Below are 25305 nucleotides of genomic sequence, written 5' to 3' on the forward strand. Positions count from 1 at the left end.
CCTTCTCATTAAAATGTTGACTTTTTTTTATATTTGTTTGAGAATTACATTAAAAAATATTTCATCACTTGTGTATGTTTTATGACTAATGCTCGTTTCTGTATTTTCTGTGTTCTGTTTTGCAGTTCAAATAATTGACAATGCTTAGGTTGGGGTCCCCAGCTTCCAGTAATGACAATTGGGATCCCTGGATTCCAATAATGATCCAGTGGTGTCCCCAGGTTTCAGTAATGATTAAGTTGGGGTCCACAGAAGTCAAAAGGTTAAGAACCACTGATATTGACAATAGAAAGCTCTCATGGCTGCAAGCAATCCCCTTCGAAAGGAGCAAGGCGCTGGTTGCAGGTAGTTAAAACAAAGCGCTACTCCATAGTGCTAGATCATGGCCGTTGTGGTGAAAATATGAAATTGAATAATGTACTGCATGAAAAACAAATGTTTCTCCACCCTCAAGTTCATGAAGAGTAAAAATGAGATGCCAAAAATGTCAGATGCATGCCCTGAGTTACACAGTTAAAGGGTGTGTGCGATCACATCCTTCTTTAGCATCATCTGAAAAATCACACCTTGATTCAGCTCAGATTAGGTTTCTAATACACAATGTGTGCAGATAAAGAGGCATCAGTGTTCACCGGGGTTTTAACTGGTGTGGGTACTGCCAGGACTGAGCACCATTTGTAATTTAAGACAGACACTGAAACGGGTCCCTACCGGACCCTATATTCATGCTCTTAACTTTACAAGGCAAACACGCTGATCTCTCTCAAGACAACGTGTGCAATAACCCTAAATGTCACCTAAATTAGCAATGAGATGATTGTCTGTTACATTTCATCCATTTTACTTCGTGCTGAGAGGCATGTTTGTCCCTATCACCTGGGAATATTTCATTTTCCGAGCTGTGTTTCTGTTGTTCAGTCTTGGCTACATCACACCGCTGGGCGTTTACATGAGGGCTATGACTGAAATCTCTGGAGCGGAGGCTTAAAGCAGTGTGAGTTACTCACAGTACGTGTCACTGAGTCATAAAAGCGTTCAGACCACATTCTCTACCAATCTTTGACCTTTCTGCAAAGCACACAGTACGATGGTCACAAATATGCAGATTGTAATTTGCAATTACGATTCTATGAGAAGGAGCCCAAAGGCAAGTGCAAGCGGTCAAAACATACACATTGCAAAAGGAAAATAAATATTCAGTGTCTGTCAGTGGTCGAAGTGGGGGGAAAAAGTTGGGGCAATGTGGGCGGAGAATCAGAGGGCGGGTATAACCTGAGGATTGGGTCAGTGGGCGGGGTCAGACGTGTGGCCAGAAAGTGCAAAACATCCCAATATTTAGAATTTGTTTGGCATTTCACTGACCAGTGCAAAAACAACAGTTGATGGACAGAATGCAGAACAATGTCATACATTCAACCCAGTACAGAGATCTGGGCCTAAATCCATTGTGTTTTTGCTCACCATGCCATTCCAGTTTGAACCCAGCCATATTCAAATAAGTCTTGACCCTGTGCCTCATGGGAACAGTCCAGCCCGAAATGCCAAGCCAGGTCCTCCCTGGACTGGAAACAAGCCTCCTAGGACCGGTTTCGGGGTTTCACCCTTCTTCAGCCAGGATAGCTTGATTCCAGTAGCATGGAGTAGCACTTTTCGCCCTAAGTGGGATGGGTATGCCCAGACGTGGGTCCCTTGCTCGCTATGCCACTGGATTCAAGCTAGCCTGGCTGAAGAAGGGTGACATACCCTGAAACCGGTCCCAGGATGCTTGTTTCCGTTCCAGGGAGGACCTGGCCTGGCAGTTCGGTCTGGATTGTTCCCATGGGGCACAGGGTCAAGATTGATCAGCATATGGCTGGGTCCAAACTGGGGTGGCGTAGTGGGCAAAAGAACGATGGATTTAACACAGATCTTTTGACTTGGGGAGAATGTTTGCATTATCAGCATTCTGTCCATCATTTGTTTGCTGTAACACATTTCACTGACCAGTTACAGCTTATTACGTTATTTAATTCAACCAAGTGATACACATGTTTATTTAAGGTTTAATATTAATTACTGACATTAAAATACATTCACTAAGTGGGATATGTTTCCAATCACAGAATATCCCAAATATGCTTTAAAGTGGAGCCACAAGCCATTGGACTCCGAGCCATGCAGCTTCCGTCATCAACACTTCTCCCTTTTTCCACAAGGGCAGTTCAAACATAAACGAAAAAATATCCCAGTTTGCAAATATTTTCCACATAATTATGGCTCTGCCCTTTTGACACAAAATACATAATCTGCTGCATAATCTGACGACTTTAACAAAACATTTTCTTGTAGCTCAAACGGATTAAAAGTTAGTAAAAAATGTGCTTTGTGTTGCGGCGAAGTGGAGGGCCCTTTGCAAAGGTTGACTGGTCACCTTTCTCACTGCTGCATTTGTATGTTACACTTGTACTGAGGCAAAATCTTTGCAGACACTTAGTATGTGTAAAAATGTCAAAATAATAAAGTGTCAGAAAATGTACTGCACTACGCTGAAGCCTTTTCTTTGCTGCATAATTTAGTCAACGCTACAACATCATTTTGTCCTCCATTGTTGCATAATTCCAGTGGCACCAAAGCAGGCAACACATGTTAAAAGTGCTTGTACATGAAGCAGAGAGACCGTGAAGTTTGTGAACTTAGTTTGGTGTGCATGCAAATCTTGCATTGCCGATCCCTAGTGCACTACTACTGCTGAAATAAGGCAAATGGAGGTACCAATGGGTGAGGCGGACTGGCATCAAGGGTCCTGTGACCTCAGTGAGCTTAGCACGGTAAGGTGTGCTGCTTCATAGGCCTGCCCACAAGACTGGAGGTGAACTTCAGTATAGATTGTGATGGACAGGTTTTCAAGGTTAACCCACACTTGCCACCGCTAGGTCCACCTGCTAGTGCTAAGACAGCAGGGCTTTTAAGGTCTAGCGGGGCCTTCTAATGTGTAGCATGGTAATGTGCACCCTCTGATGTACTGGTCATGAAGGCTGAACGTGGTTCTCCAGTTTCAAATTCGGCAACTCTGCCCATAGTGCCACATCCTCTCCCCCACTGAACACCATACTGCCCCACTGAGAGATACTTGTACTGCCTTCAGCTACAATCCAATTGTGCCCCGCTGTAAACACCTGGATGGGCCTAATTTCAAATTATGCAGTAGTCCCTGAAAAAAAAAGTTATAACATCTTGGAAAAAGCAAACACTCACAGGGGATGCAAGATTAAGTAAAGAATGTGAAACAAAAGCAGGAACATCAAGGTTACTTTAACGCTTTCACACTCATTGTTATTAAGAAATCAATGAGTGTTTTAGCCCAAAAAGTAAAGGACAGGACTATAGGTCTCGAAAGGGACCCGTTTAAATGTCCTTTGCTCATATCCTTACAAAACGTAAGCAGCATAGTTTAAAAAGACACCATCACAGAACACAGCCGTGGTACACATTTTATAAACTAAAATAAGGAAAACTCCAATCTTTTTTTGCCTGCTTAAAGCTGTTTTAAGGGCGCTTGATAAATTGCTACAAAACTAGTAAGTGTGGTGATCAGTTTTGCAAACCCTGTCATTTAACATCGAGACAGAATTAAATAACTATTTTTCTTTACTCCTCTGTGATATTTTCCGAGCAGAACAAGACTACCATAAATAACCTTGCTCTGCTCAGTTTGGATAGAAAATTGAGCGAGTGGCGATTGTTCTACTCATTGAATCATTTATGTTTTGTGGCAAAAATAAATTACCTCACTTTATGGATTGGACTCTGTGGTGGTACGGTGGTAGGGGTCGACTGGGTCCATATGGAATCACCCACATCCTAATTAATTTCATAGAGACCCCTTGGTGCCTCCTATGTACATCACCCAAGATTAAACTGGAAAAATTACTTCTGAGCAGATTTTGGCATTCCATGGTGACTTTCAACTATCTATCAATCTTTCAATATAACTATCTATTTATATTATCTATCGGTCTACACTGATGGTGTGAGCTGTTGTGGCTCAATTTCATGGGGTATATCCCCATTTCTACAACCCAGTTCACCTTTGCACCCGGCATCTAGTGTTAAACACTGACCTGTCTACCTGAAACGTAGTAGCTACCCACATAAAATAGGTCTACCTACAGAACACCTTACATGCCTTCCTCACAGATCGAAATATCAGTATTAAGCTATCCATTCGCAACGTGATTAGAAAAGCACAGCCTTTAAAACTTTTATTTGAAAAACATTCAATTGTAAACGTCTTGTTCGAAAAAAAAAGACCCAAGCTCCCAGATTGGCTAGGACTTGAGTAAGAATTGTAAATCAGCCCCCCACCCCCAGAGGCAGCAAAATGCTACCTTGATAAATATGGTCAGGGAGTATTTCTTTTGACAAAATGTAGCTTTGACATCTTTTAACACATAAACCAATGATTAGTGTGGCTGGGAGAACGGGCGCACACTAGCACAATAAATCATAGGGCAATTGACATATCTCACTCTCATTTGTTTAGTGTCCAAAGTCAACTGGCGCTCAAGAGGAGGAAGAGCCACCTATTCTTCCTCAACTGGAAAAATCCAAAAGCCAATGAAGAGATTCTCAGCGCACTCAGAAATCCAAAGGCTAAGGTTGTGGTTTCAACAGTTCTTTATTAGGACATTAGTCCATCATTTGCCCTTTGTCAACATGTGTTTTGTCTGTTGCTGTTACAGTCACAGCAGAATTTATCAGGGCTTTGGCTATAAAACAAAGCAAAACAATATTCCAATTTTAGGAGGAGGATCTTGTGTATCTCGGCACTCATCACCTGGGTCAGTGACGATAAGTGCACCATGGGTGAAAGTTTGTACTCAGTCGCAGAAAGCATGCAACCATACCTTAAGAAAGGCTGTGATGTTATCAGGTAAGTAGTCCAAGTATGGTAATGACTGAGTATCTAAATGTGCGACATATAAGGTCCATATACGACCATATGTGTCGCATATTTAGATACTGAGTGTATATATTACCTTACAGACATTTTAAGTGACTTACTCGTCGATGTGTTTATAACACCTGAAATATATACGAGTCATGGTGACTGAGAATTGGGTAAGTATCCGAATGAGTAGCAACACACTATCATAGCGACTAAATTAACACTTTGGAGAAATGGCACGCATGAAACTGAGGACTAGGCAGTAATTACCGTACTTGGACTACTTACCTAATAACACCGCAGTATTTCTTAAAGTATGGTCACATGCTTTCTGCGACTGAGCACGATGTTGCACGATAAGAATATAATCATAATAGCCAAACCCATGCATAGATTATTCACAGCCGTGCTAGATGGGCAGTTTACACAACAGTCTAAGAACGGCTGTCATTACAGTCATTACTGTTGAGGTTAAAACACTCCAGGCAAATGGCCTATTCAGAGCGTTCGGAAATCTGGTCCATCAAGACCAGAACGTCATTATGCCATAGAGATCTACCCGCCACAACATCCAATGAGTATTCACCTCGCTGACCTTGGCAGACGGATCTATGGACCAACTGGCACCTTTACAAATACACTTTGAGACCGTGTTCAATAACCTCATATGGGTTAAACTACCATATAGGGTTTTGTTCTCGTTTAATCACATGCACACACTTACTGGACAATCAGTTGATGTCACGGGTTAAGGTAGGAGGTGTCCTATTAGACCAATCTCCAATTAAATGAGGGACCATGAGGGTTGACCCTTGTCACTGTCATTATTCGCCCTAGTCCTTGAACACTGAGCATGAATACTCAAGCAGGATGAACAGTTAACAGGCTTCCAGTGGGCCGACAACCACGGAGCACAAAGTTTCTCTATATGCTGATGACCTCCTGATATACTTAAGCAACCCTTTGACAACAGGACCATACATTGTACAACTTTGAGATGAATTCAGCAAATACTGTGGTCTGAGGGTGAACTGGACTAAACAAACTCCTCCCACTTTGAAACACGGCGGATTATGCAGGTTGGACAAAATGAGCAGAGATACAAATATGGAAGCGCTGTATTAAATACGTATGCAATCAGGTGGCTGGAACAGAGAGCGTGGTCTAGTTGGAAAATACAGCTCCTGATTAATCTTCTCTTAAAAGAAACCCTCTACTGGTACACTCTTCCAATATTGCTAACAGGAAGAATTGCCCTAATCAAGATGCATTTGTCACCCCGAATGGGACGGGTATGCTCAGACGCGAGTCCCGTGCTCTCCATGCCACTGGAATCAAGCTATCCTGGCTGAAGAGGGGTGAAACCCCAAAACCGGTCCTAGGATGCTTGTTTCCAGTCCAGGGAGGACCTGGCCTGGCAGTTCTGGCTGGACTGTTCCCATTGGGCACAGGGTCAAGACTGATTTGCATATGGCTGGGTCCAAACTAGAATGGCATGGTGATCAAAAAAATGATGGATTTAGGCCCAGATCTCTGTACTGGGGTGAATGTATGACATTGTTCTGCATTCTGTCCATCAATAGTTCTTTTTCCACTAATCAAGATGATGGCATTCCCCAAAATACTAAACATCCTAGAAAACTACCCTTTTTGACTCCCCACCTCTTTTCTCAGAAATATTACATCTTTGATGAGATCCTGCCTTTGGTAAGTTACTCCGCTGAGGGTAGATATGGGGGAATGTTTTTAAATCTGCTTATAAAGGAGCACTCAATATGGCTGTCCCTTATCCTACTATAAAGCAACCCAGCTGGTGGTGACAACTACTGGTTACATGGACCCGCAATAGACCAAACCTATAGAACAAAGTCATGGGCAGTAGGTTACAGATCTTCGCTTACATTTATGGTGGTACACTACCACTCAGAATCTCCCTTGCGACTATACTGGAGCTTGATATATAAAACATTTGCCTCTCGCAGACAGCATGGACTAAACTAAATTTAGCAATACCATTTTGGGACTCAATGAGCACAAGCTCAGTTTCGCCTTTGTTCAATTTTGTAACTGGTCTGTGATCTGGCTCCATCTCTGATTTTCATTTTTAGTGCTACCGGTAACCAGAAGCAGGAACTGTATGTCATCTGGTTACACAAAGAAACCTACTTTGATTTGCAGCAAATCACGAAACGATATCATAAACACTGGAGACCAAGGAAATCCCGGAGTAACACTGCACAAGACCTCCTGCTAGAAGAGGTTTGAAACCTCCAAACTGAAAGAGCAGACCAATATGTACAGTAACCTATGGACACCAGAATGGTGTATGCAAAGCCTTTCATCATCCCCTGTGCACGCCATACAGTTGCAAGGATCACAAAGGCAAGGTGTCGGTCATCTACGAGATCACGGGAATGGATGGAGGAAGCTAAGGATGTACAGCTAAGAAAAACAGGCGAATTTCTATAGCCTTTAGGATTTGTTTTTCAACTACAACGTCCCTTTAACTAAAGTTTGTTTTCAAAGAATTTGTTTTTAACAGTTTATTACGCAATTTTAATAGAGAACCATAGGGTGCTTTAAGTCTTTTTTTCAATTATTTCTCGGATTGCTTTAACCACTGCCGAAAATTAGACATACAAAATAAAAAGCAGAAGTAAAAATCCTAAAGCTATTCATGCAGCAATATACTCTGACGCACCAGACTCTTGAACACTTTGGCTGAAAAAGAATTGCATACAATTTAGAAGTGGATTGATGGCTGGCCTGTGACAGTTTGCTGGCTATCCACTCCTTGAAGTCCACCTGTCACATAAGCAAGAGCTAGATATACGAGCAGAAGCACAGTGCCTCATGAGTTCTGAGACAATTTACAAAAACAACCAATATCACACTATGTGCATAAGTGCTAGAATCCCTCCATAAATTCTAGTGAAGCCCCGAAAGGCCAGAAGAAAGGTACCTAGAACTTAAGACAGGGCGATGAGCAGTGACCTAACTATCGAGGCTGTGGCATGCACCAGTGACGTGCTAATAGCCTCAGTGAACGAAAAACACCAAGCACGATGCGCTTCCGGTGTGGGCACCGATGGAGCACGCGGACACCCGCGGCTGAAATATTATGATATATGACGTGCCAGCGAGAGGGGCAGAGTTGGGGACTATGAAAGATAAACTGATGGGTGGAACACGAGCTGGGTGATGAAACAAGATACATCAACACAGGAGGCTGACAGAAAGGTGAAGGGTTTACACGAAAAGCACACATACAGACATGGCTGCCGCCAAAGCAAGCTTTACTAGAGATATATGCGCACTCGCATTCCACAGATACTTGCACGTCACACAAACGGTCGCAAGGTTTGATGTCAAATTCTTTCCGCATAAAAAGGACGAGCTCCAGTCCTTAGCATGAGAAATATTTAAAGTGCATGCAAGCCATGATTCACTTTAACTACGAATTAGTAAAAAAAATGCTTGCAAGGTGACAGTACTAAAACCAACACAAGTGCACATATTACAATTATAATGGGTCTCTCTCACACACTAATTATATGAAAAACAGATGGATTTTTACAGGTGTTAAAAGTGTTCAATGCTTGCTAAAAGAAAAGCACTTATTTCAACTTGTTTCGACTTTTAACACAAACATATTAGATAGAATCAAAATCTTAATACATGAAATTCAAAAATAATAAATACAACATGTCCTGTGGCAACCCTACCAGCTTTAGCAGTTAAATAGTGCGAGCATATAAACCCACATACCTAAGACTTGTGCACAATCATACTTTTTTTATTTTAACAATTAGGTTCGGTCGAAAACGAAGGGCATTCAGTTCTCACTAAAAAGGCACCAATAGGTTTACTAAAACCCTTTTCAGGTAGGTATTCAGGGGGGTCAAACAGCTGATGTCAATGTGAGAAATAACAACATGACAAAGAGGTAAATACATACAAAGCCGGCACGTATATCAAGATCTCTCTTTTCCATAACTGAGGACTGTTTTGTGTTTCAGGACCAGTGAGGTTGGCAGAAATGAGGTGGGATAGGGGTGATGAAGGACTGGGTGTCCTGTGAAAGACAAAGGTTCTTTACATTCACTATATCCTTTGTACTATTCATGGTCGAACTATCAAATACCAATGAAAAGGTGTAGGTGGAGGATGCCGTGCACCATATGTAACGGTTTTATTTTAAATCGGAATAAACAAATCACTTACAGACGTTATTTAAAAAAATACAAAAACAGGCATGCAGGAAAGTGCCTTGGTTTTTTCAACCCCAAAATGAGATAATATGTAAATAACACAGTAAAACAATCTTTTTTAAGCCTGTTTGCCCTTCAACAAAGATCAGAAAACAGACTAGAATACATGTGCACAAAAAAAACAACATGGACTGCACAATATTTTGTACAAATCAAACTTTATATCACTGTACGGAAATATTCATTATTCCTAGATCGCGCCTGTGCAGCTCTCAGGAGGGCTTTACTGCGAGCCGTCTGGCCTACATTTCAAGCCAAAATCAATCTAGAGCACAAAATGACAACAGATATTTTTGCAGACGTTTTTATCCCCGAGAACAGGCCTCATTCATATAATACATCGTCACTAATTCGAGAACGTGAATTCAGGCTTGTGCCCATCTTACGCCATGGCTTGGTGAGTGCTGTGCCTTTCACCTCCGTTTCCATTTCTCAGTGCTGGCCATTAAGAAGAAAGACTTTTACTCGGAAGCTTGGAATTCAAACGAAACAACAGACTAGAGCGGTCTGCCATCTTCATTCGCGCTAGAGCAGCACAGAGGCCAGAGACAACGATCGCTATTCTCTGTAGCATCTCCCACTGCATGGGTCCACTGTGTAAGCTGCTCACTGGGGTTGCAGGACAAAGTACTTGTATATAGAAATGCCTCCAGATTCTGAGGAAATACCGGTTTGAAAATATGGAAATGCCCAAGCCAGTACACATAAAAATCTGCATCACAATGTAAATCGCACCAAAGCATACGAGCAACCAAACTAAATACATTTATCAGGGCACAAGTCCTAAAAAAAGAAGTGGGGGGGACGCTGTCACCGGAAGTGACGTCACAACAGGAATCTCATGGGTATTCATATGCCTTTAGATGAAAGGTGGTCTGCACCCTACCTTGCGGAGGCTGCGTTTAATCCCCCCGCAGTTAATGCAGGTAGACAGACGTTCTGAATAAGCACTGATCTCGCTCCAGAGAGGCCAAAGAGTGAAGCCCAGCTTTTGGGCAGGGGGGACGGCATCCACCCGTTAAAAACCTGGTAAAATAAGTGGGGGGACGCCGTCCACCCGCATGGTACCCCGACTCGAGCCCTGACATTTATGCTGAAAGTGCAGTATTTTCTCCAAGATTTTTTTTTTTACCTAAAACCGTAATTTTCCACTGAAATTGGTCCTTTTTAAGGCAGGGAGACTTCACCCCTTTACATCCCTTACAACTGTTGACTATCTGGCTAACTGTTTGCTTCTTAAAGGTTCCTCTCAACCACAAAGGATCCTCTCTACGCCCCTCCTGACTTTTCCAATCTAACCAGCTGTTTTTACCTGAGAAGGTCGGGTCTAACTTCATGCCTGTGGCAACCTCATGCCCTTAATTCCCCCACTCCATGAGTAACAACCCTACTATGAAGGAGCTGCAAAGGATGCAGCTGCAAGCCCTCCCCTGCACAGTCTGCAACTCAGTAGCTTGCATTTTGAAATACCAGCAAGTTCATATTCCCTTAGGGGAGAGAGAGAGAGAGAGGGGGAGAGGGAGAGAGGGGGAGAGAGAGAGAGGGGGAGAGAGAGATGGGGAGAGGGAGAGGGAGAGGGGGAGAGAGAGAGAGAGAGAGAGAGAGAGAGAGGGAGAGGGAGAGGGAGAGGGAGAGGTAGAGGGAGAGGGAGAGGGAGAGAGAGAGTGTGTGTGTGTGTGTGTGTGTGTGTGTGTGTGTGTATATATAAAAATATATATCTTGGACAGAAAAGCAGACATTGGAGGTGAGAAAATTCAGAGTGTCGCTGGTGTTGTAGGGTGCTCTACACAGGAGCTGCTCTCCACCTCAACTTGAGAACTACCCAGTTTTTTTCTGCTTTTTTTTTGCATACACACACACACATATATATATAGATATATATACACACACATTTATTCATTCCTGTATGTGAAAACTCGTGACTAGAAAACGTCCATTTTATTTAGAATAGATTTATTGTACCAGAAAAGTCAGCATGAAAAGCAGAATAGATATATGGAAACATACCTGGTGGCACCCCTGTAAATCCGAGTCTCTCCCGTAAGATGAATATGAACCCCTTTCTGTTTTACCTAAGGAAAAAAGTTTTTAAAAAAAAGAAAAATGAATGAAAAGCTTCTACAAGAGATCCATCTAGAAGGACAATTGCTCAGATCCGCTAACTGACTTGTGTACAGAGAGCTTTCTTAATGAAGGATACATTTATAAACGATTGATACAGTTCCTGGTTTAGATCAGGTTGTGTAACTACTGATATGAGTCAAAGCATTTTAAAAATATGTTTATTCAATGTCTAGTTATGTCACTTGCAAATGTTAGTCACATTACCGATAGACAAGAGCGAGTACCATGTTCTGGCCCCAAAGACCAATACTGAGTTGGTTTCTACTATTAAGGGAACATTCATTAAGAACTACCAATCATTGTACAATCATTTTATTTTTGCGTGCATTGTGTTGATTTATAGATTCCTAACACGCCTGACTATGCCGTAACACATGAATACAATACCAACAAGGTTATCTATTTGCATACTACATGATAAGTAAACTCACATTGTTAGGTCCAACCAAGCTCTAACGTGGCAATAATATTCCCCAAAACTCTCCACCCTTATTTGCCTCTTTAACTGGCCCCCTCACTAATCACTCATTCTGCAAGGAGCTGTCAGTCGTTCGGTACTGTTGCTATGGGCAACAATGTGGTTCTACAAGCCATACATAATCGCTTTTTTTGGCATCATGGCCGTTCGGCTGAACATAAGGTGATAGAAAGCAAGCGCAAGATAATGACTTTTTATATTATTGATATATGCATTAAAAATAGACGGCAAGTGACATTTTTTTACTTGAAGGCCAACGTTTTTTAAACATGTCTGCGCAGAAGTGCCCACCTCATTGGCCACAAGCTTCTGATAGCAACAAACCAGAACTGCGTGGGCCCAGCGAGCAGTCAAGAATCTGGCAAATTCCCAGCTTCAGAATGTTAGATTCTCAACTGACTACATAGCAGTGACTGGCAATAAGAGAGGCCTGCCATGTAGAGCACTTTACCTCTACTCTGTGAGCTCAGAGGTGACCTTGCGGCAAGAGGACACATCCTAGACAGTCCTTTCTGTGCTTGGCAGAAATGACTTCAACAGAGTAAATGATCCAAGCGTTTTATCAGTGTTACATGTTTACACCTGTGTTCTAAAACGCATGGCAAACATTGCCCTGAATGACAATTTCCTGGAAAGAGTTGTTTCCATAACAGTCCCTCCACATACAATGGCAGAATACACATCAATTTTATAAGGTGCTACATACATGAAAGGAACTCAGGTTTACGTGATACAATACGCTATGCGCGTATGCTCATGAGTACTTTAATGTGAGAAAACAGGGCCATGTCAGGGCAATAAGCAGTAAACAATTCACCTGGCTACAGGAATGCACACAGATGAGCACATCCTATTAGCCTAATCCACAAAAGCCTATCATCAAGGCACTCGGGTTACAGGTGCAGAAAGCAATCCTGATTAGACCGAAGCCTGTGAAAACACTCCAGCTCACCAAAAGGCCCACGAATCGCACACTGGGTACATGTGATGCCCAAACTAACCTTTACATTCCAAGGCGGGGCCCAACACAAAATCAGAAGCTCCTGTTGAAACCCATTTCAATGCATAGTCAGACTGAGACTTTGTATTCTTATGCATCTTCTGAAGGGAAAAAGATGAGCTCATCTCAGTCCTTCTGTTCAAGTTGCGAGTTTAAGAACACGATGATTAAAAAATAATAGTAACTTATAGCAACTAGAGGTGATCTATTTCCATTTGCATGTACTTAATCATCTAACCCTGTGAATTCTTACATGAAACCATCCATTACAATTGTTGGAATATCCACAATCGCCATCTTGTTTTCTGAACAATAGATTCTTTTAATGATCTGTGCCAATGTTTCAACTATGCCTTAGCTGGTTTACTGATTATGCATCCCTTGGGTTTGTTGTGGATATACACCCCATGATCAATGTTTATTTGGGCAATTTATCAATTAAACAATATAGAAGAATCACAGTTGACCGTGGTGTATATGAAACTACAACAGCTTGGAAATATCATATAATAATATCTCAATTAACAACAAAGTTGGTTATTGTATCACTGTGCGCACACAATGCCATGACATACTATCCAGCACCTATGCAGCCAGTTCTAGATCTGTCCTGCTAATGTTCCAAGCTGAGAATATGTCTTGTACCAGCAAATACCACGAGCAAAGTCAGTCGATTTCCACAAAAACTCACGCTTCCAGAGTTCTCCAGTGGTTGTGCCTTGGCACAGTAAAGTGGGCAGTCAACCACAGATCGAAAATACAGCAAACATAATTTGTTGAAAATTAAAGGAGTGTGGATTCGGGGCCGGTTTTAAAACGACATCTTAACTCCTGAAGCGCACCTGTAAATTAGTATTGCAGTGCAAATTTACCGTAAAGTTAACTACCTAGTTTAATTTCCAAAACCAGATTTATTATTCAGATGCTCTTCCAAAAAATTCAGAAACTGCACTTTGCGCTGCCATGTACGGCCACGCCTCCGAAAATGCAGTTTTTATTTACCAAATGGCCGCGATGTCCTGTGACTTGTATGTTGATTCCAAACCGCGACACCTGCCGATGATGCCCAGGCTTAAAACAAAGATAAAAAAAAAACACAGCTACTCGGGGTTCCCTTTTTCTATTTCTCAATTTCCTGGTAGTAAATACGCTCATGATCGACCCGATGACGCCATGGACTCCTGGGAAAGAAAGATGCGATTTGCCACTTGCCACCCGCTGCCAAAGTTCTGACTGCAGGAGGGGAGCTGGGAATTGAACAGCAGCCCAAATACCGTGCCAGCCCCAGCTGATTTATTTTTTCGGCAGTCTGCTGTCAATTGTCCAAGCACATGCGAAAAAACACCCACATCCTAAAGTCTGTGAGCTGCTTAACAGTGTGTGGCTTGGAACAAAGCACAAGGGCCGACGCAAATGGTGAAATAAACCTTTAACACAGTGGACTATAAAGCATTAAGTATTGGCAGGCAGTCTTAAGAAAGATGCAGGAAAAGAAGATCGAATCGGTGCAAATGTTGCTCCGTCCCAGAAGCACCAGGAACGCTCAGAGCCACCAAGCCAGGTCTTTGTGAAAGACAATGTGCGACTTGAAAAGCCTCTTATTGAAAGGGCGCTATGAACGCCTTCCCCGTAACTGCTGGTTTCTGATGTTTTTGCTTACTGGCTCCCTATCCCCGCTTTATCCCTTATATGACACCTCCTCATCCTTTGCCCTTTTTACACTCTGCTGTTTATTATTAGTAAAGTTGCACAGATTATCTCGTTTTTTTTTTTTTACACTTTATAACTTCCTATTCCTTCCTCTCTGTAATCCTGCAAATGTCTGTTTCTCAAACCTTTTAAGTTCTCACCTATGTACAGGACCCTTAGTAGATCCTTTTATAATTGTGTCCATGGCTTATTTGCTTTTTTGTATTTGGTTCCTAACCACTTAACTGAACGTTTGTTCAACTCTTCTGAAATTCACTTCTTTTTTTAAATCGCTTTGACTCCACCAGGCCTTCTATAATCCATACAAAAACACAAATAAAAATACAAAAATATATATACATGTAGTTGGGAAACCTACGGTCTATTATTATCTCTGATGATGCTTTTCCTTTGAATAATAATAATGCCATGCCTATTCCGAAGCTTATTAATGTGAGAATGTATCCTGATATAAGAAATGAAATGATTTTAATAATTGTGATTGTATCGGTTTTAAAATTGTCTTTTAAATCTAATATGACTGTACTTTTATGGCTACCTTTTTTGATAGTCTAAAAGATTTGAACTGTACTGACTCAACCAGGCCAATCTATACAAAAACACACATAAAAATAAAAAAAATATGTACATGTTGTTGGGAAACATACGGTCTATTAATCAGAATGTAATTCAAGTAGGCAAGAAGGCATCCCTCTTTACGATGCCAACTAGGGGCAATAAGTACAGCAGGCTTGTTCGACTGAACAAAGGACAAAAAACAGCTATTTTGAAAAATTTAACAAGGCCTAGTAATACTTGCCTTGTCTTTTGAAACTACTGATATAAAACCACTCTGAACATAACTATATGAAAAGATCCACATTTTGAACATCTGATGCCACGGAGAATGGCAGACACTTATGAGGAACAGTAATATTTGGATTTCCAAATGTGAAAGGTTCTAGATAAGTTAACAGCAGCGTACGACACACATCTTCCTTTCCCAAGGCCAAGGGTAAAACATAGCCACTTTACCAGCTCAAAAAGAAAACACAACATTTATTGCATTCCATAATTTTGTTAAATATAAATGGTTTTGCCCTAATCAAACGTGGAGCCTGTGATACCTTATGCTAGGGTTTAATACTGCTGCAAAAAGAATTTACAAGCTTGTAACAAGCGAGCAGTTATTGCGGAGCTACACAGATACCAGACAAAAACATTGGTTAGATATTCCATTGAGCTAGTAAATCACCAATCGTTTTTATAATATAAAACACGGAGTAAGCTAAAAAGGAAATCAAGACACAGAAATGAACTATTACCCTAATAACTGGTATTTATACATACACACATTTATATATGCACACACTCCAATGAATGTGCATAGTTAGAAAGGTCTATAAACCTATATGTATAGACACACAATTAAGTATTTTAATCTATGCATACACCTTACACCCATAGATATTTTAAAGAGTGCACAGTTCTAATTATTCACACAAAACAGATCCTTTTGTTGCCCAAGAGTTCGTCCATAAGGGGTGACCGAAGGAGTGGGGCAAGGTCTGGGGCAAGTGGGTGGAATATAGAGGCTTCTGAAGTTACTACAATCATAGAAGGCATGGTGGGAGGGGTTGTGCTGGGGGTTCCAAAATGCATGGGACTCTTACTAATGGCTGATTTTTCACTAGTGCATTGTAATGGGAAATAGTACTGAATACGGATAATGTCTTAGACACCCTTGTGGAGACTACGAAAATGCTGTGTCAGTGGTTGTACGGCCAAGCTTTTGTTCAATAAAAAAAATTGAAAAAAAGAATTGGTCCATAAACGAACAGTGTAATCTTATATTAACTAACTCACTGTCTTACAATATTAAGTTATCAGAGTGAATTTACCATTGCGAGTGCAAGATGAGCCGAATAGTTACTAAAGAAAGTACAGAACTTTGACACACAGATCTAAATTAAAGTGATTTCTATATTGTCACCATTTTAGCACGCATTTCTATCTGTCCGCCAAATGCACTGAAAGGTACATATATATTTACAGCATACATATGTTGTCTGTGTACACAAACACACACACAAATACGTATATGTATGTGTGTGCGCATGCACAGGGATACACATATACAAACCCAGCAAATTACAAGTTGTCAGGGTTAAAAATCTCCTGCAGCCCTCCTGTTTGTGTGGGGGAGGACAGGCACCGCACAGACATGAATCATTCTCAGTAATTTGAGTGTTTCCATGACATCAATGGGCACAGGTCCAGGCAGCCGGAGTCTGCAAGGGACCGAGAGGCGCAGGAGCCAGCGGGAGGGGACTGGAGTTTTTAGCCTTACACTTCTTCAGGGGAGCTCATCCCCACCATGAAGTGTCACCTCGTAGAGCTCCACAACGAGTCCACTTCGGCTTGTGGTCAAACAGCCTTTGATTCTGTTGTGCTGTATTTCACAAATATGTAGCAGTATTGAGCTCTGGTGCCCGAAATACAAAGGCAAATCATTTTATTGAAATGGCAACATACCAGAGTCTTCCTCAGTCCGAGTCAACGTGTAGCATCTGCGCATGTTCCATGTTTCCCATGACCTACAGTCCAGAGGTTGTCTATTTACACATTTCTTTTCCCCATAGTTCACTTCTATATGCTCAATTTCATACAATGTACTAGAAGAGCTCGTGCCTGTAAACAAAGGCTTCGAGCTCCACGTTTGGTGCTCGATGGGCAGGAACCACTGAAACCAATGTCTTGAACTATTGCAGAAAATTGATGTCCTAATGGGATAAGATTTGAAATAAACAGATAGGAGCAGCAAATTATGTCAAAAAGCAACACAACCTCTGCAGAATTTTCGAGGCGAACCTTGAGTAAGAGAATTCCGCAGCCGCTGCGGATATTTTTTGGCACGCAGACAACAGTGCCGGTGCCAAGCCCCATGGCTACAACCATCCAATGGCGGCATAAGGATGGCATCAGAGGATCACAAATTCGTTTTCTTTTTATCTCTTTAACTGCACGGCTTATTGTTGTCCATGTGTAAACAGAAATCGCAGCGTCGGAAATATTTTCTGAACCCCAAAAAATTCCAGTGCAAACAAACAGCATTTCTTGCTAGACATTTTAAACCAATTTTGAGTCATAAGCACAATCTGTTCCCACATTTTACAGAAAAAAAGTGACACAACCCAAAAAGGGATTTGCGTTAACCGTGCAGATTGAATGTTGATCTGCAGAATTGATCAACCAGGGAGATAAATGCAACACAGTCTTACCGTTATATATATTTCAAATCAGAATAGTTTGGTCGATGTGTTGGGCACATTAAAGGATCAGAAAGGCACATTTTAAGTGGACTATTGGTGACATTCACGATTTGCTACCATTACGGTCACAAGCTTGAAGGTGCATCTGCAACAAGAAGCCTTAGACAGCTATTTTAGTTTTGTGTTGTTAAACAATGCTGCTTACCAATTGATAAAATGGGTAAGGCACTTGGGCTTGGTGCTGACCATGCAAGTCGTCACTGAAATCCAACTATATGCTAATTTATTATGGTAAAAAAAATAAAAAAGAAAGCACAGCTGCTTTTGATCCTAAAACATGAAACGGTCAATTCAAGCACATTTGCTAAACACAGAATTTATACCATCTTGACGTGAAACTATCATACTTCAATTTAGTTGCATAATCTAGGAATTTCCATCTAGATATATTATTGACTAATTGGGTAGCATGATCTGCCAGCAGAAACTAAAGGAACAGGAGTTGGCAAATTTATCAGCAATGCAACAAAGACTCAGAGGATGGCAACAGGTAGAGCCTTGGTGAGCCCAAGAAGAATGGATGTCTACTGCTTTCTGTGTGACAGCTCCCGGCTACTACCCAACCAGCGCCGGAAATATAGGCTCTTGGGAATCAGTGTTACATGAAGGAAAGAAAAAGAATGATTGGACATATGTAGGTAAACCTACTGTGTTATTGGTGGCCCATCATAAACATTATTATTTGCATTACCGATTTTCAACACTTCCACTGTAGTCTTTCCCCCTTGTACGTTTAATGGAAAGATTTAGAACTGTTTGTAGGCATTTCAATCGGTTGTCTTTTATGAACAGAGGAAGCTATACAACTATTTTAAAAGAAACAGATCAAAATAGTGTCTGCTCAGAATGATTGCGCAGATGCCTGTCACAATATAACTAAGTATATCAGCCTCCGATTCTAACACAAAAGACATCACTAGGATAAAAAGCATGCACAAAACTTGCACATTTGAGATCTTGCCATTTTCAGAGAGTTCTTTAAATTATAAGAATATGGTTTTACACAGATTCAATCGTATCTGGTGACAGAAATTATCCCATGTAAGCAAAATGGCTACCCTTTTAAAATTTAAATGCCAAGCACATGTCTGAGATCCTGGGTCTACATAAAGCGGATTACACCTTGCTCCATACTCTTTGTATCATTTGATGAGGCCAATAAAGTGTTGAATTCATTCATTAACGTGCGGTTTGAAAAAAGCAAGCACATAATGTTTTCAAACATACAAGAAAAATAGACACAAAAGGCCCAGTTTGCCCAAAAGCAATTAGATTTACTTTATGTGCACCCGAAAAACCTTTACTATTGGGGACAGTGATCTGCCAAGTGGATGACTCTGGTGCTGTGCTGTGAACATGAGGGTTCAAGAGGGCTTTCTAAAGTGGTCAGTGCTATTAGGGGCATTGCAATGTGCTGCTATTTTGGGGACCAGGGGGGTTTGGCTTCACCAACAACGAGGATTATTAATATTACTTTTATACTTTTAAAAAGTAAGGCCATATTCAGAATCACGTCTATTAAAAGCACACAAAGTATTTCTTTAAACATTAATTTGGGGCACTGAACTAAATTTATCAATGAACACATCTGACGCTAGAAGATGGGTCTTTTAACGGAATGACATGAATTACAATAATGACTGTGAACATCAGAATGTGACTGCACTGCTGTCACTAGAAGTGTGCCTGTTGCCAGGGTTATCCTAAGCATTTTATATTTAAGCAAGGTTTATGCAATATGGATGGGGCCCAAAGAAGATCACAAGGACAGTCTAATCCCTTAGTACGCCATCCTCACACGATTCGGTTTCCAATACATAACGTTCACACAAGACCAGGTCAGTGAAGGTTGTATCTGGGTGGAAGCCACCACAATGTATTATTATGTATGAAAAGAGAGCAAGTGGTGACTGTACAAGAGGCATACTTGGGAAGATCAAGACTGACCAAACTAATTGTTTGGATTTTTAAACTTTGAGACACGCATACACGTTGATAGGTTCTTGGTTCCTGCCTAATTGTCAGGACTTGGAAGTATAAGCTGGAGATTGCCTCCAGCGTCAGCTTATTAAACATTTTCTATTTGGGCATGGGCATGCTTGGACTCTGCTATGGCTGGTGGTTCCAGACTGTTGAGATCAGTGCTTTCTGTTTTACATGAATGGAAACAAGCCAAAAGCTCTATTTACCTGCCCTAATGTTACTGGTTTTATTAGTCACTCCACACAGCTGGTCCCAGCTGTAAAAAGTAAACGGAGAGCTCTTGTTATCACTGCCAACACGTGTGATAAATGTATTAATACATCCCGGTCACTGCTGTTGAGCTCTCGCCAGAACAATATATTACACAGGATTTTAATTTGAGCGTGATGGTGGAAAAGTTAATATCACATTTTGTTGAGCGGCTTAAACATATTGATGAGTGCATTGAAAAAGTATTGAATACCGCAATTTCACAATCTGCTCTGATCAGTACATCCATGTTTACTCCTTTGAATTTGTGCAGCAAACAGGCATCTACTGTATTGAAGGTTACTGTTCCTCAACAGTAAATGAATGGAGGGTTGCCTTTAAGAAAACACGGTTGTAAGTGCTGGTGAGCTGAGTGGCGACTCTACCTGCTAAACAAACCCCCTCCCTTGCACCATTCCACCATTATTATGCATTTGTTCTTCATTTACCCTGCTCATTGTATAGAGGTCGACCACCAGGATGGGATGTATAGTAACTGGATTGAGAAGAGCCCTGTGCTTGTCAACCCTGTACTAAGCCCAAAGGTTTAAAAGCCCCAAAGAGGGCTTGCTAACATTGCTTGTGTCTCAAATGGGTCTATCCGCCTAATCAGGAAGGCTGCGCTCTCCTAAGGGAAGGGATGTTTAGCTGGAGCCTCTATTGGGAATGTGTTTCTCTGTGTTTCAGTTTCGATGTTCATAAGTAGGTTCGTTTACAGTAAAGGTTTACGTACAATAGCAAAATAACGCCATTTGGCGGGAGGGCTGTGAAAGTCCATGATACAGTTTTTCCTTTGACATCAAGTAGCTTTTATCATGAGGTACGTCTGCAAACACTGCTTCAACCAGTCCATGGGTACATGAACTGCGCTGCTGCTTTGCGTTGGTTTCTCACATTCGGATGTTTTCCAGTGCTCAGGATGAGTTAGTAATTGTCAACAAATATAAAGTGTTCAATAATCAGAATCTCTGACTATACCACTGTTTTGTGCTGCTTTTGACTGTTTCTTGCATCCCATTTTGTGAGTTTGTATCGTTTTACCAAACTTCTATTGCAAACATATTTAGATATCTGGATGGAATTAAATTGTTTGGTATTTACAATAATTCCTAACCAGTGCTGGACATTCACATATTTATGCATATATGATAATTAATACTGTTCTGTACCCACATCGAATCCTACACCTTCAAATTTAAACTCAACCTTACCTGCTCATCCACTATTTCCCTGAGAGTCAAAGAGGCTTTAGAGGCCAACTTTGTAGTGCTCACTGTCCTGGTTAGCAGGGAACACCAGCACCTCCCCCTTGATACTGCCTGGCTATTTCTCCAAGTGCATGGATCAAGAAAACAAGCCTGGAATGTATCTCAAAGCACACTTGACACACTTGCAGCATTCTGTCACTTCTTTGTTCATTGCCAAACACAGCAATAGGAGTAGAATGGAAACCCCCCAAAATTTGAGATTACTGAGAAATCACATTCTACTTCCCATGAAAAAGTAACTTCAATGGGTACTTTATGCAAATAATGAACTATCATTTTTTTAAATGACAGTTCTAGCTGGACATTGAATATAATCAGTGTTATTACTGTGTCAAACTACATGCAAGTTACAATCCCACTACCGTTTCCTAAGGAAAGCTATGGTTGTGTGACCTAGCTACACTTGAGGTGTACAGTATTCAAAGGGTGTAAATCGGGAATGCAGAGTAACTAAGATCCCGGGACAACAGTGGTAAACAGCAAAGGGTAGGTCTTGCACATTCAAACGAGGATCAGGGCATAGGTGGAAGCCGACTGAGGTGTACCTTTCGATTATGAGAGGCAAGGGAATCCCCACGTTTGTATGTACGGAGTTGGTGAAAGACGTTGAGGAGTGGTTGTGATTAGGTACTGGAAGATCGAACTGGGTGTGGTGGTGATCAAAGATCACTGTTGCACATCTGTCTCCTGAAATGGTATTTAAAAACCACGAGGAGTTGAAAGGGGATGCCTGTGCGACCACACGTGTGGTAATATAGACAAGGTGGTTGGGAGTGGAGGTGCAACTGGGTGTTTGTGTTAGAATGATCAGTGAAATGAGGGGAAGTGAATGGGGTAACTCAATAGCTACTTGCTGGCTATAAAAAGTAATCACAACAGTTCATGTCCTCCATTTACACTGCTTGACAGGGGATGGGGAAGAGCAATACAGGAGAATAATAAAAGGGCTTTTTATATACACACCTTTATAGTAAATCCTAGATGACTCTAAATAAGGCTTGCATTTAAAAAAAAATCCTTTTGAAATTAAAGTCTAAACTAACTTTGGTAGTACCTCCCAAATGATATGGAGGCAGGAAAAAGTAGAAGCTCTGGCTATTTCTGTCCATTAAGCCACCCTTTCCTTCCTTCCACCACCCAGTTTAGCGTCAGTAGCAATCGAGAAACTGGTCGAAAACCCCTGGTGTTGTCAAACAGCGAAGAGGAGGTGGAACTGCTAAAGCATACAGAAAGGGGTCACTGATGAGTCCAAAATAACTGAATCCGTTTATTTTTTAATTTTAATATTGATTCTACAAAATTAAACATCGGATTACTATAAAATATGAACAATGAATGCATGGCCGGACAGAAGGCAAGATGGCAGTTGCAGATCCTTGATCCTCCAAACCTAGGGTGAACAGATCTTGAGAACCAAAAACCGTGACACTTCGCCAAAAACAGAAGGACTACAATTTTACAACAATGGAACAGCGCACAATGACAGCTCTCATCAACATAGAAACACAGAAGAGGCACTACAAAAATAAATCAAATGTAATTTCTAAAATCAGCATCACACCTGTTAATTATATTGCTTACTTATAACAGCTGCTAACTAGCACAGATTCAGGACACCTAAAAGGTGCCCCTCACGGTTTTCAGTTGACCCCCTCTAAAAACCGGGACAAGAGTCAAAATTGCCAAAATCTGCCGGAACAGCTGATGAAAACCCAGGAATGTCCCTGCAAATCCAGGACGCCTGGTCACCATATCCAAACCTCAGAGGCCCCAAAACACCTATAATCTGGGAAACAATCTCGGTGGGAAGAGATGACACGAAGTTAAGCCTCCTGCAGGGACCCAAATCCGAACAGGAAAAAAAAAGGCTGTGATGAGCAAAGCACATTAGAGTGATAGCTTAGTCTGCTAAGGGACTTAAGAGTACAGAAGGCAGCTTGGGGCGTGTAGCAGAGCGTACAGACACTGAAAGCAACAGGGTGGAAAACTCCCAGGTTGGAGGCTCTGGTAGTGTAAAGGAATGCAATGGAAGAAGCAAAGAAAGGAAAGGTAGAGCTGCTCAACAGTCTCACATGAGGGAGAAGCACTTGAATGTAAGTGTACAATTAGAGGGATCTTTACATAGGGCCTTATATCTAGGGATGGGTCAAAATATTGAGTTACATGGAAATTACATCATTGACATTAAGCATCATGAGACACATCTACTTGAAATGTTCATTCTTTATTTCTTTGCTTGCATTTAAAATAGGGGCAAGGACACGGCCAACACGTTTTGTCCCAGAACATAGGGACTTCTTCAGGACACAAAATTCAGAGGCATGTTGAAAGCCAAAGGATGGTATTTTATGCGGAGTTAATTTAAAATTCCTTCAATGCATAATCCATCTAACATTTAAATTTTTGGCCTGCAAATCCAGTCAAAGTTTCCAGGAAAAAAGAAACATTAGTAAACAGCTGATCCGGGTTCACGCAAAGATGCTGACCATCAAACAGAACTGTTACAGCAGAAATGCAAAGTTTTGAAAAACCGTCCTTAAAGTACAATGTATGTATCAGGAACGTAACTGTGCAGAAGACAATGTAATTGAATATGTAAAGCTCCCACTTCCTACGATCCTGGTTCGATAAGAGGAAAAGATGATACGTATAGAAACGATGCTCAGGTGTGGGCCACACAAGCCAATCAACAATAATGGTCCAAGAGTAATGATGTCGAAGATGACGTCATTTCAGCAAAAAGAAACCTAAAAAAGACAACAAGGAAAAATACCTCAAACGTTTATCAAGAGGACAAGGTCATCTTGCTACAGGATATAGCACAATCCACACTACTGTGTTGGAAAGCTTTGCATCCAGTGGTACACAAAATGGCAAAACAAGGAATTAGATTCTGTTAGATCTTCCAATGGGGTACTTTTCTAACGCAAGGGGGAACATATCCAGAATACAATGGTTCTGGAAGATTTGGATGCACTGGGAAATTCAGCATGATCAGAAAGACACGAGGCAGTTAATTTGCCCATTGAAAACAACTTCTGGACATGAGAACTATAAGAGGCAGAGACAAAGATATAGAACTAGGAGAAAGGAAAGATCTGTGTAGAAGGTTGGAATTTAAAACATGAAACTTAGTGGCAGCTGGGTATATGAAATGGGAAATAATGAGAAGGCGGTGGAGAGAAGGGTGGAAAATGAATCTTCCCTTCTAATTTGTACCCATATATATATATGTGCTAAAATGACAGTTTTTCCCGCAGACTGCTGAGAACCATACATTATACTGTCGAAAGGGCCAAAGGCAAACAGACCTGATGTAAGCTAGCTGCACAATATCACAGTGGAATACAGTCTTTCCCAATCGGGCTTATCATAATGTATATGAAATTTGTTTTTTCGTTGGCTTGATTTGGTATTTGGTATACTTGAGGGGGGAAACAACCACGTTGTTGTTGGGGAAGTAAGAAGTGAACGCACCCAGGGAGGTGGACACACAGGAGGGAAGGTGGACCAGTAAACCTGGTCATTCTGAAAAGAGATTACTCAGAGTGAAATTGTTTAACAAGAGGGGCCTAGATGCCCTGGCAAACAGGGGGTGTATGAAGGTTTAAAAGCAAACTCTGCAGTCCAAATACATAGTATAGCTGCAAACAAAACACAAAGAGTGGCAATTCTGCTGAGGAACTCATAGAGAGTGTTGGTTCAGAAATCGCCAACAGACAAGGAGGGCCTGATTTTATGTTTGACAGACGGAGTAGTGTCGGTCGAGATGGCAGTGATTATTACTTGTGGCATCCTGATTGTACTCTGATCGTCAAATTCAGATATGACAGCGGGTTCAGCATTCCTCTCAGTACCTTAAAAGAAACCGCACAGTGGTTCCCATCAATGTACAAAAACTTTGGTAGACATCCGTACATCAAACTTTTAAACTTTTTTTGTATTTCAGTAACAAACTCCCAAAGCAGAAATTTCTTTCTGAAA

The 25305-nt window shown here is 41.3% G+C and overlaps 1 protein-coding gene across 28 annotated transcripts in view; it reads right to left on the reverse strand.

The window, feature by feature from the left end:
* The window catches only part of TCF4 (transcription factor 4), an 886011-nt gene that overhangs the window by 436158 nt on the left and 424548 nt on the right, over positions 1–25305 (reverse strand). For all 28 annotated transcript variants that reach the window (XM_085630087.1, XM_085630081.1, XM_085630059.1 and 25 more), the window contains one exon: positions 11206–11270. In XM_085630087.1, the coding sequence (XP_085486213.1) occupies positions 11206–11270 (65 nt within the window). The remainder of the gene's footprint in view (positions 1–11205; positions 11271–25305) is intronic.

The sequence above is a fragment of the Triturus cristatus genome, chromosome 2_1, assembly GCF_964204655.1.
Source record: "Triturus cristatus chromosome 2_1, aTriCri1.1, whole genome shotgun sequence".
Classification (NCBI taxonomy): Eukaryota; Metazoa; Chordata; class Amphibia; order Caudata; family Salamandridae; genus Triturus; species Triturus cristatus.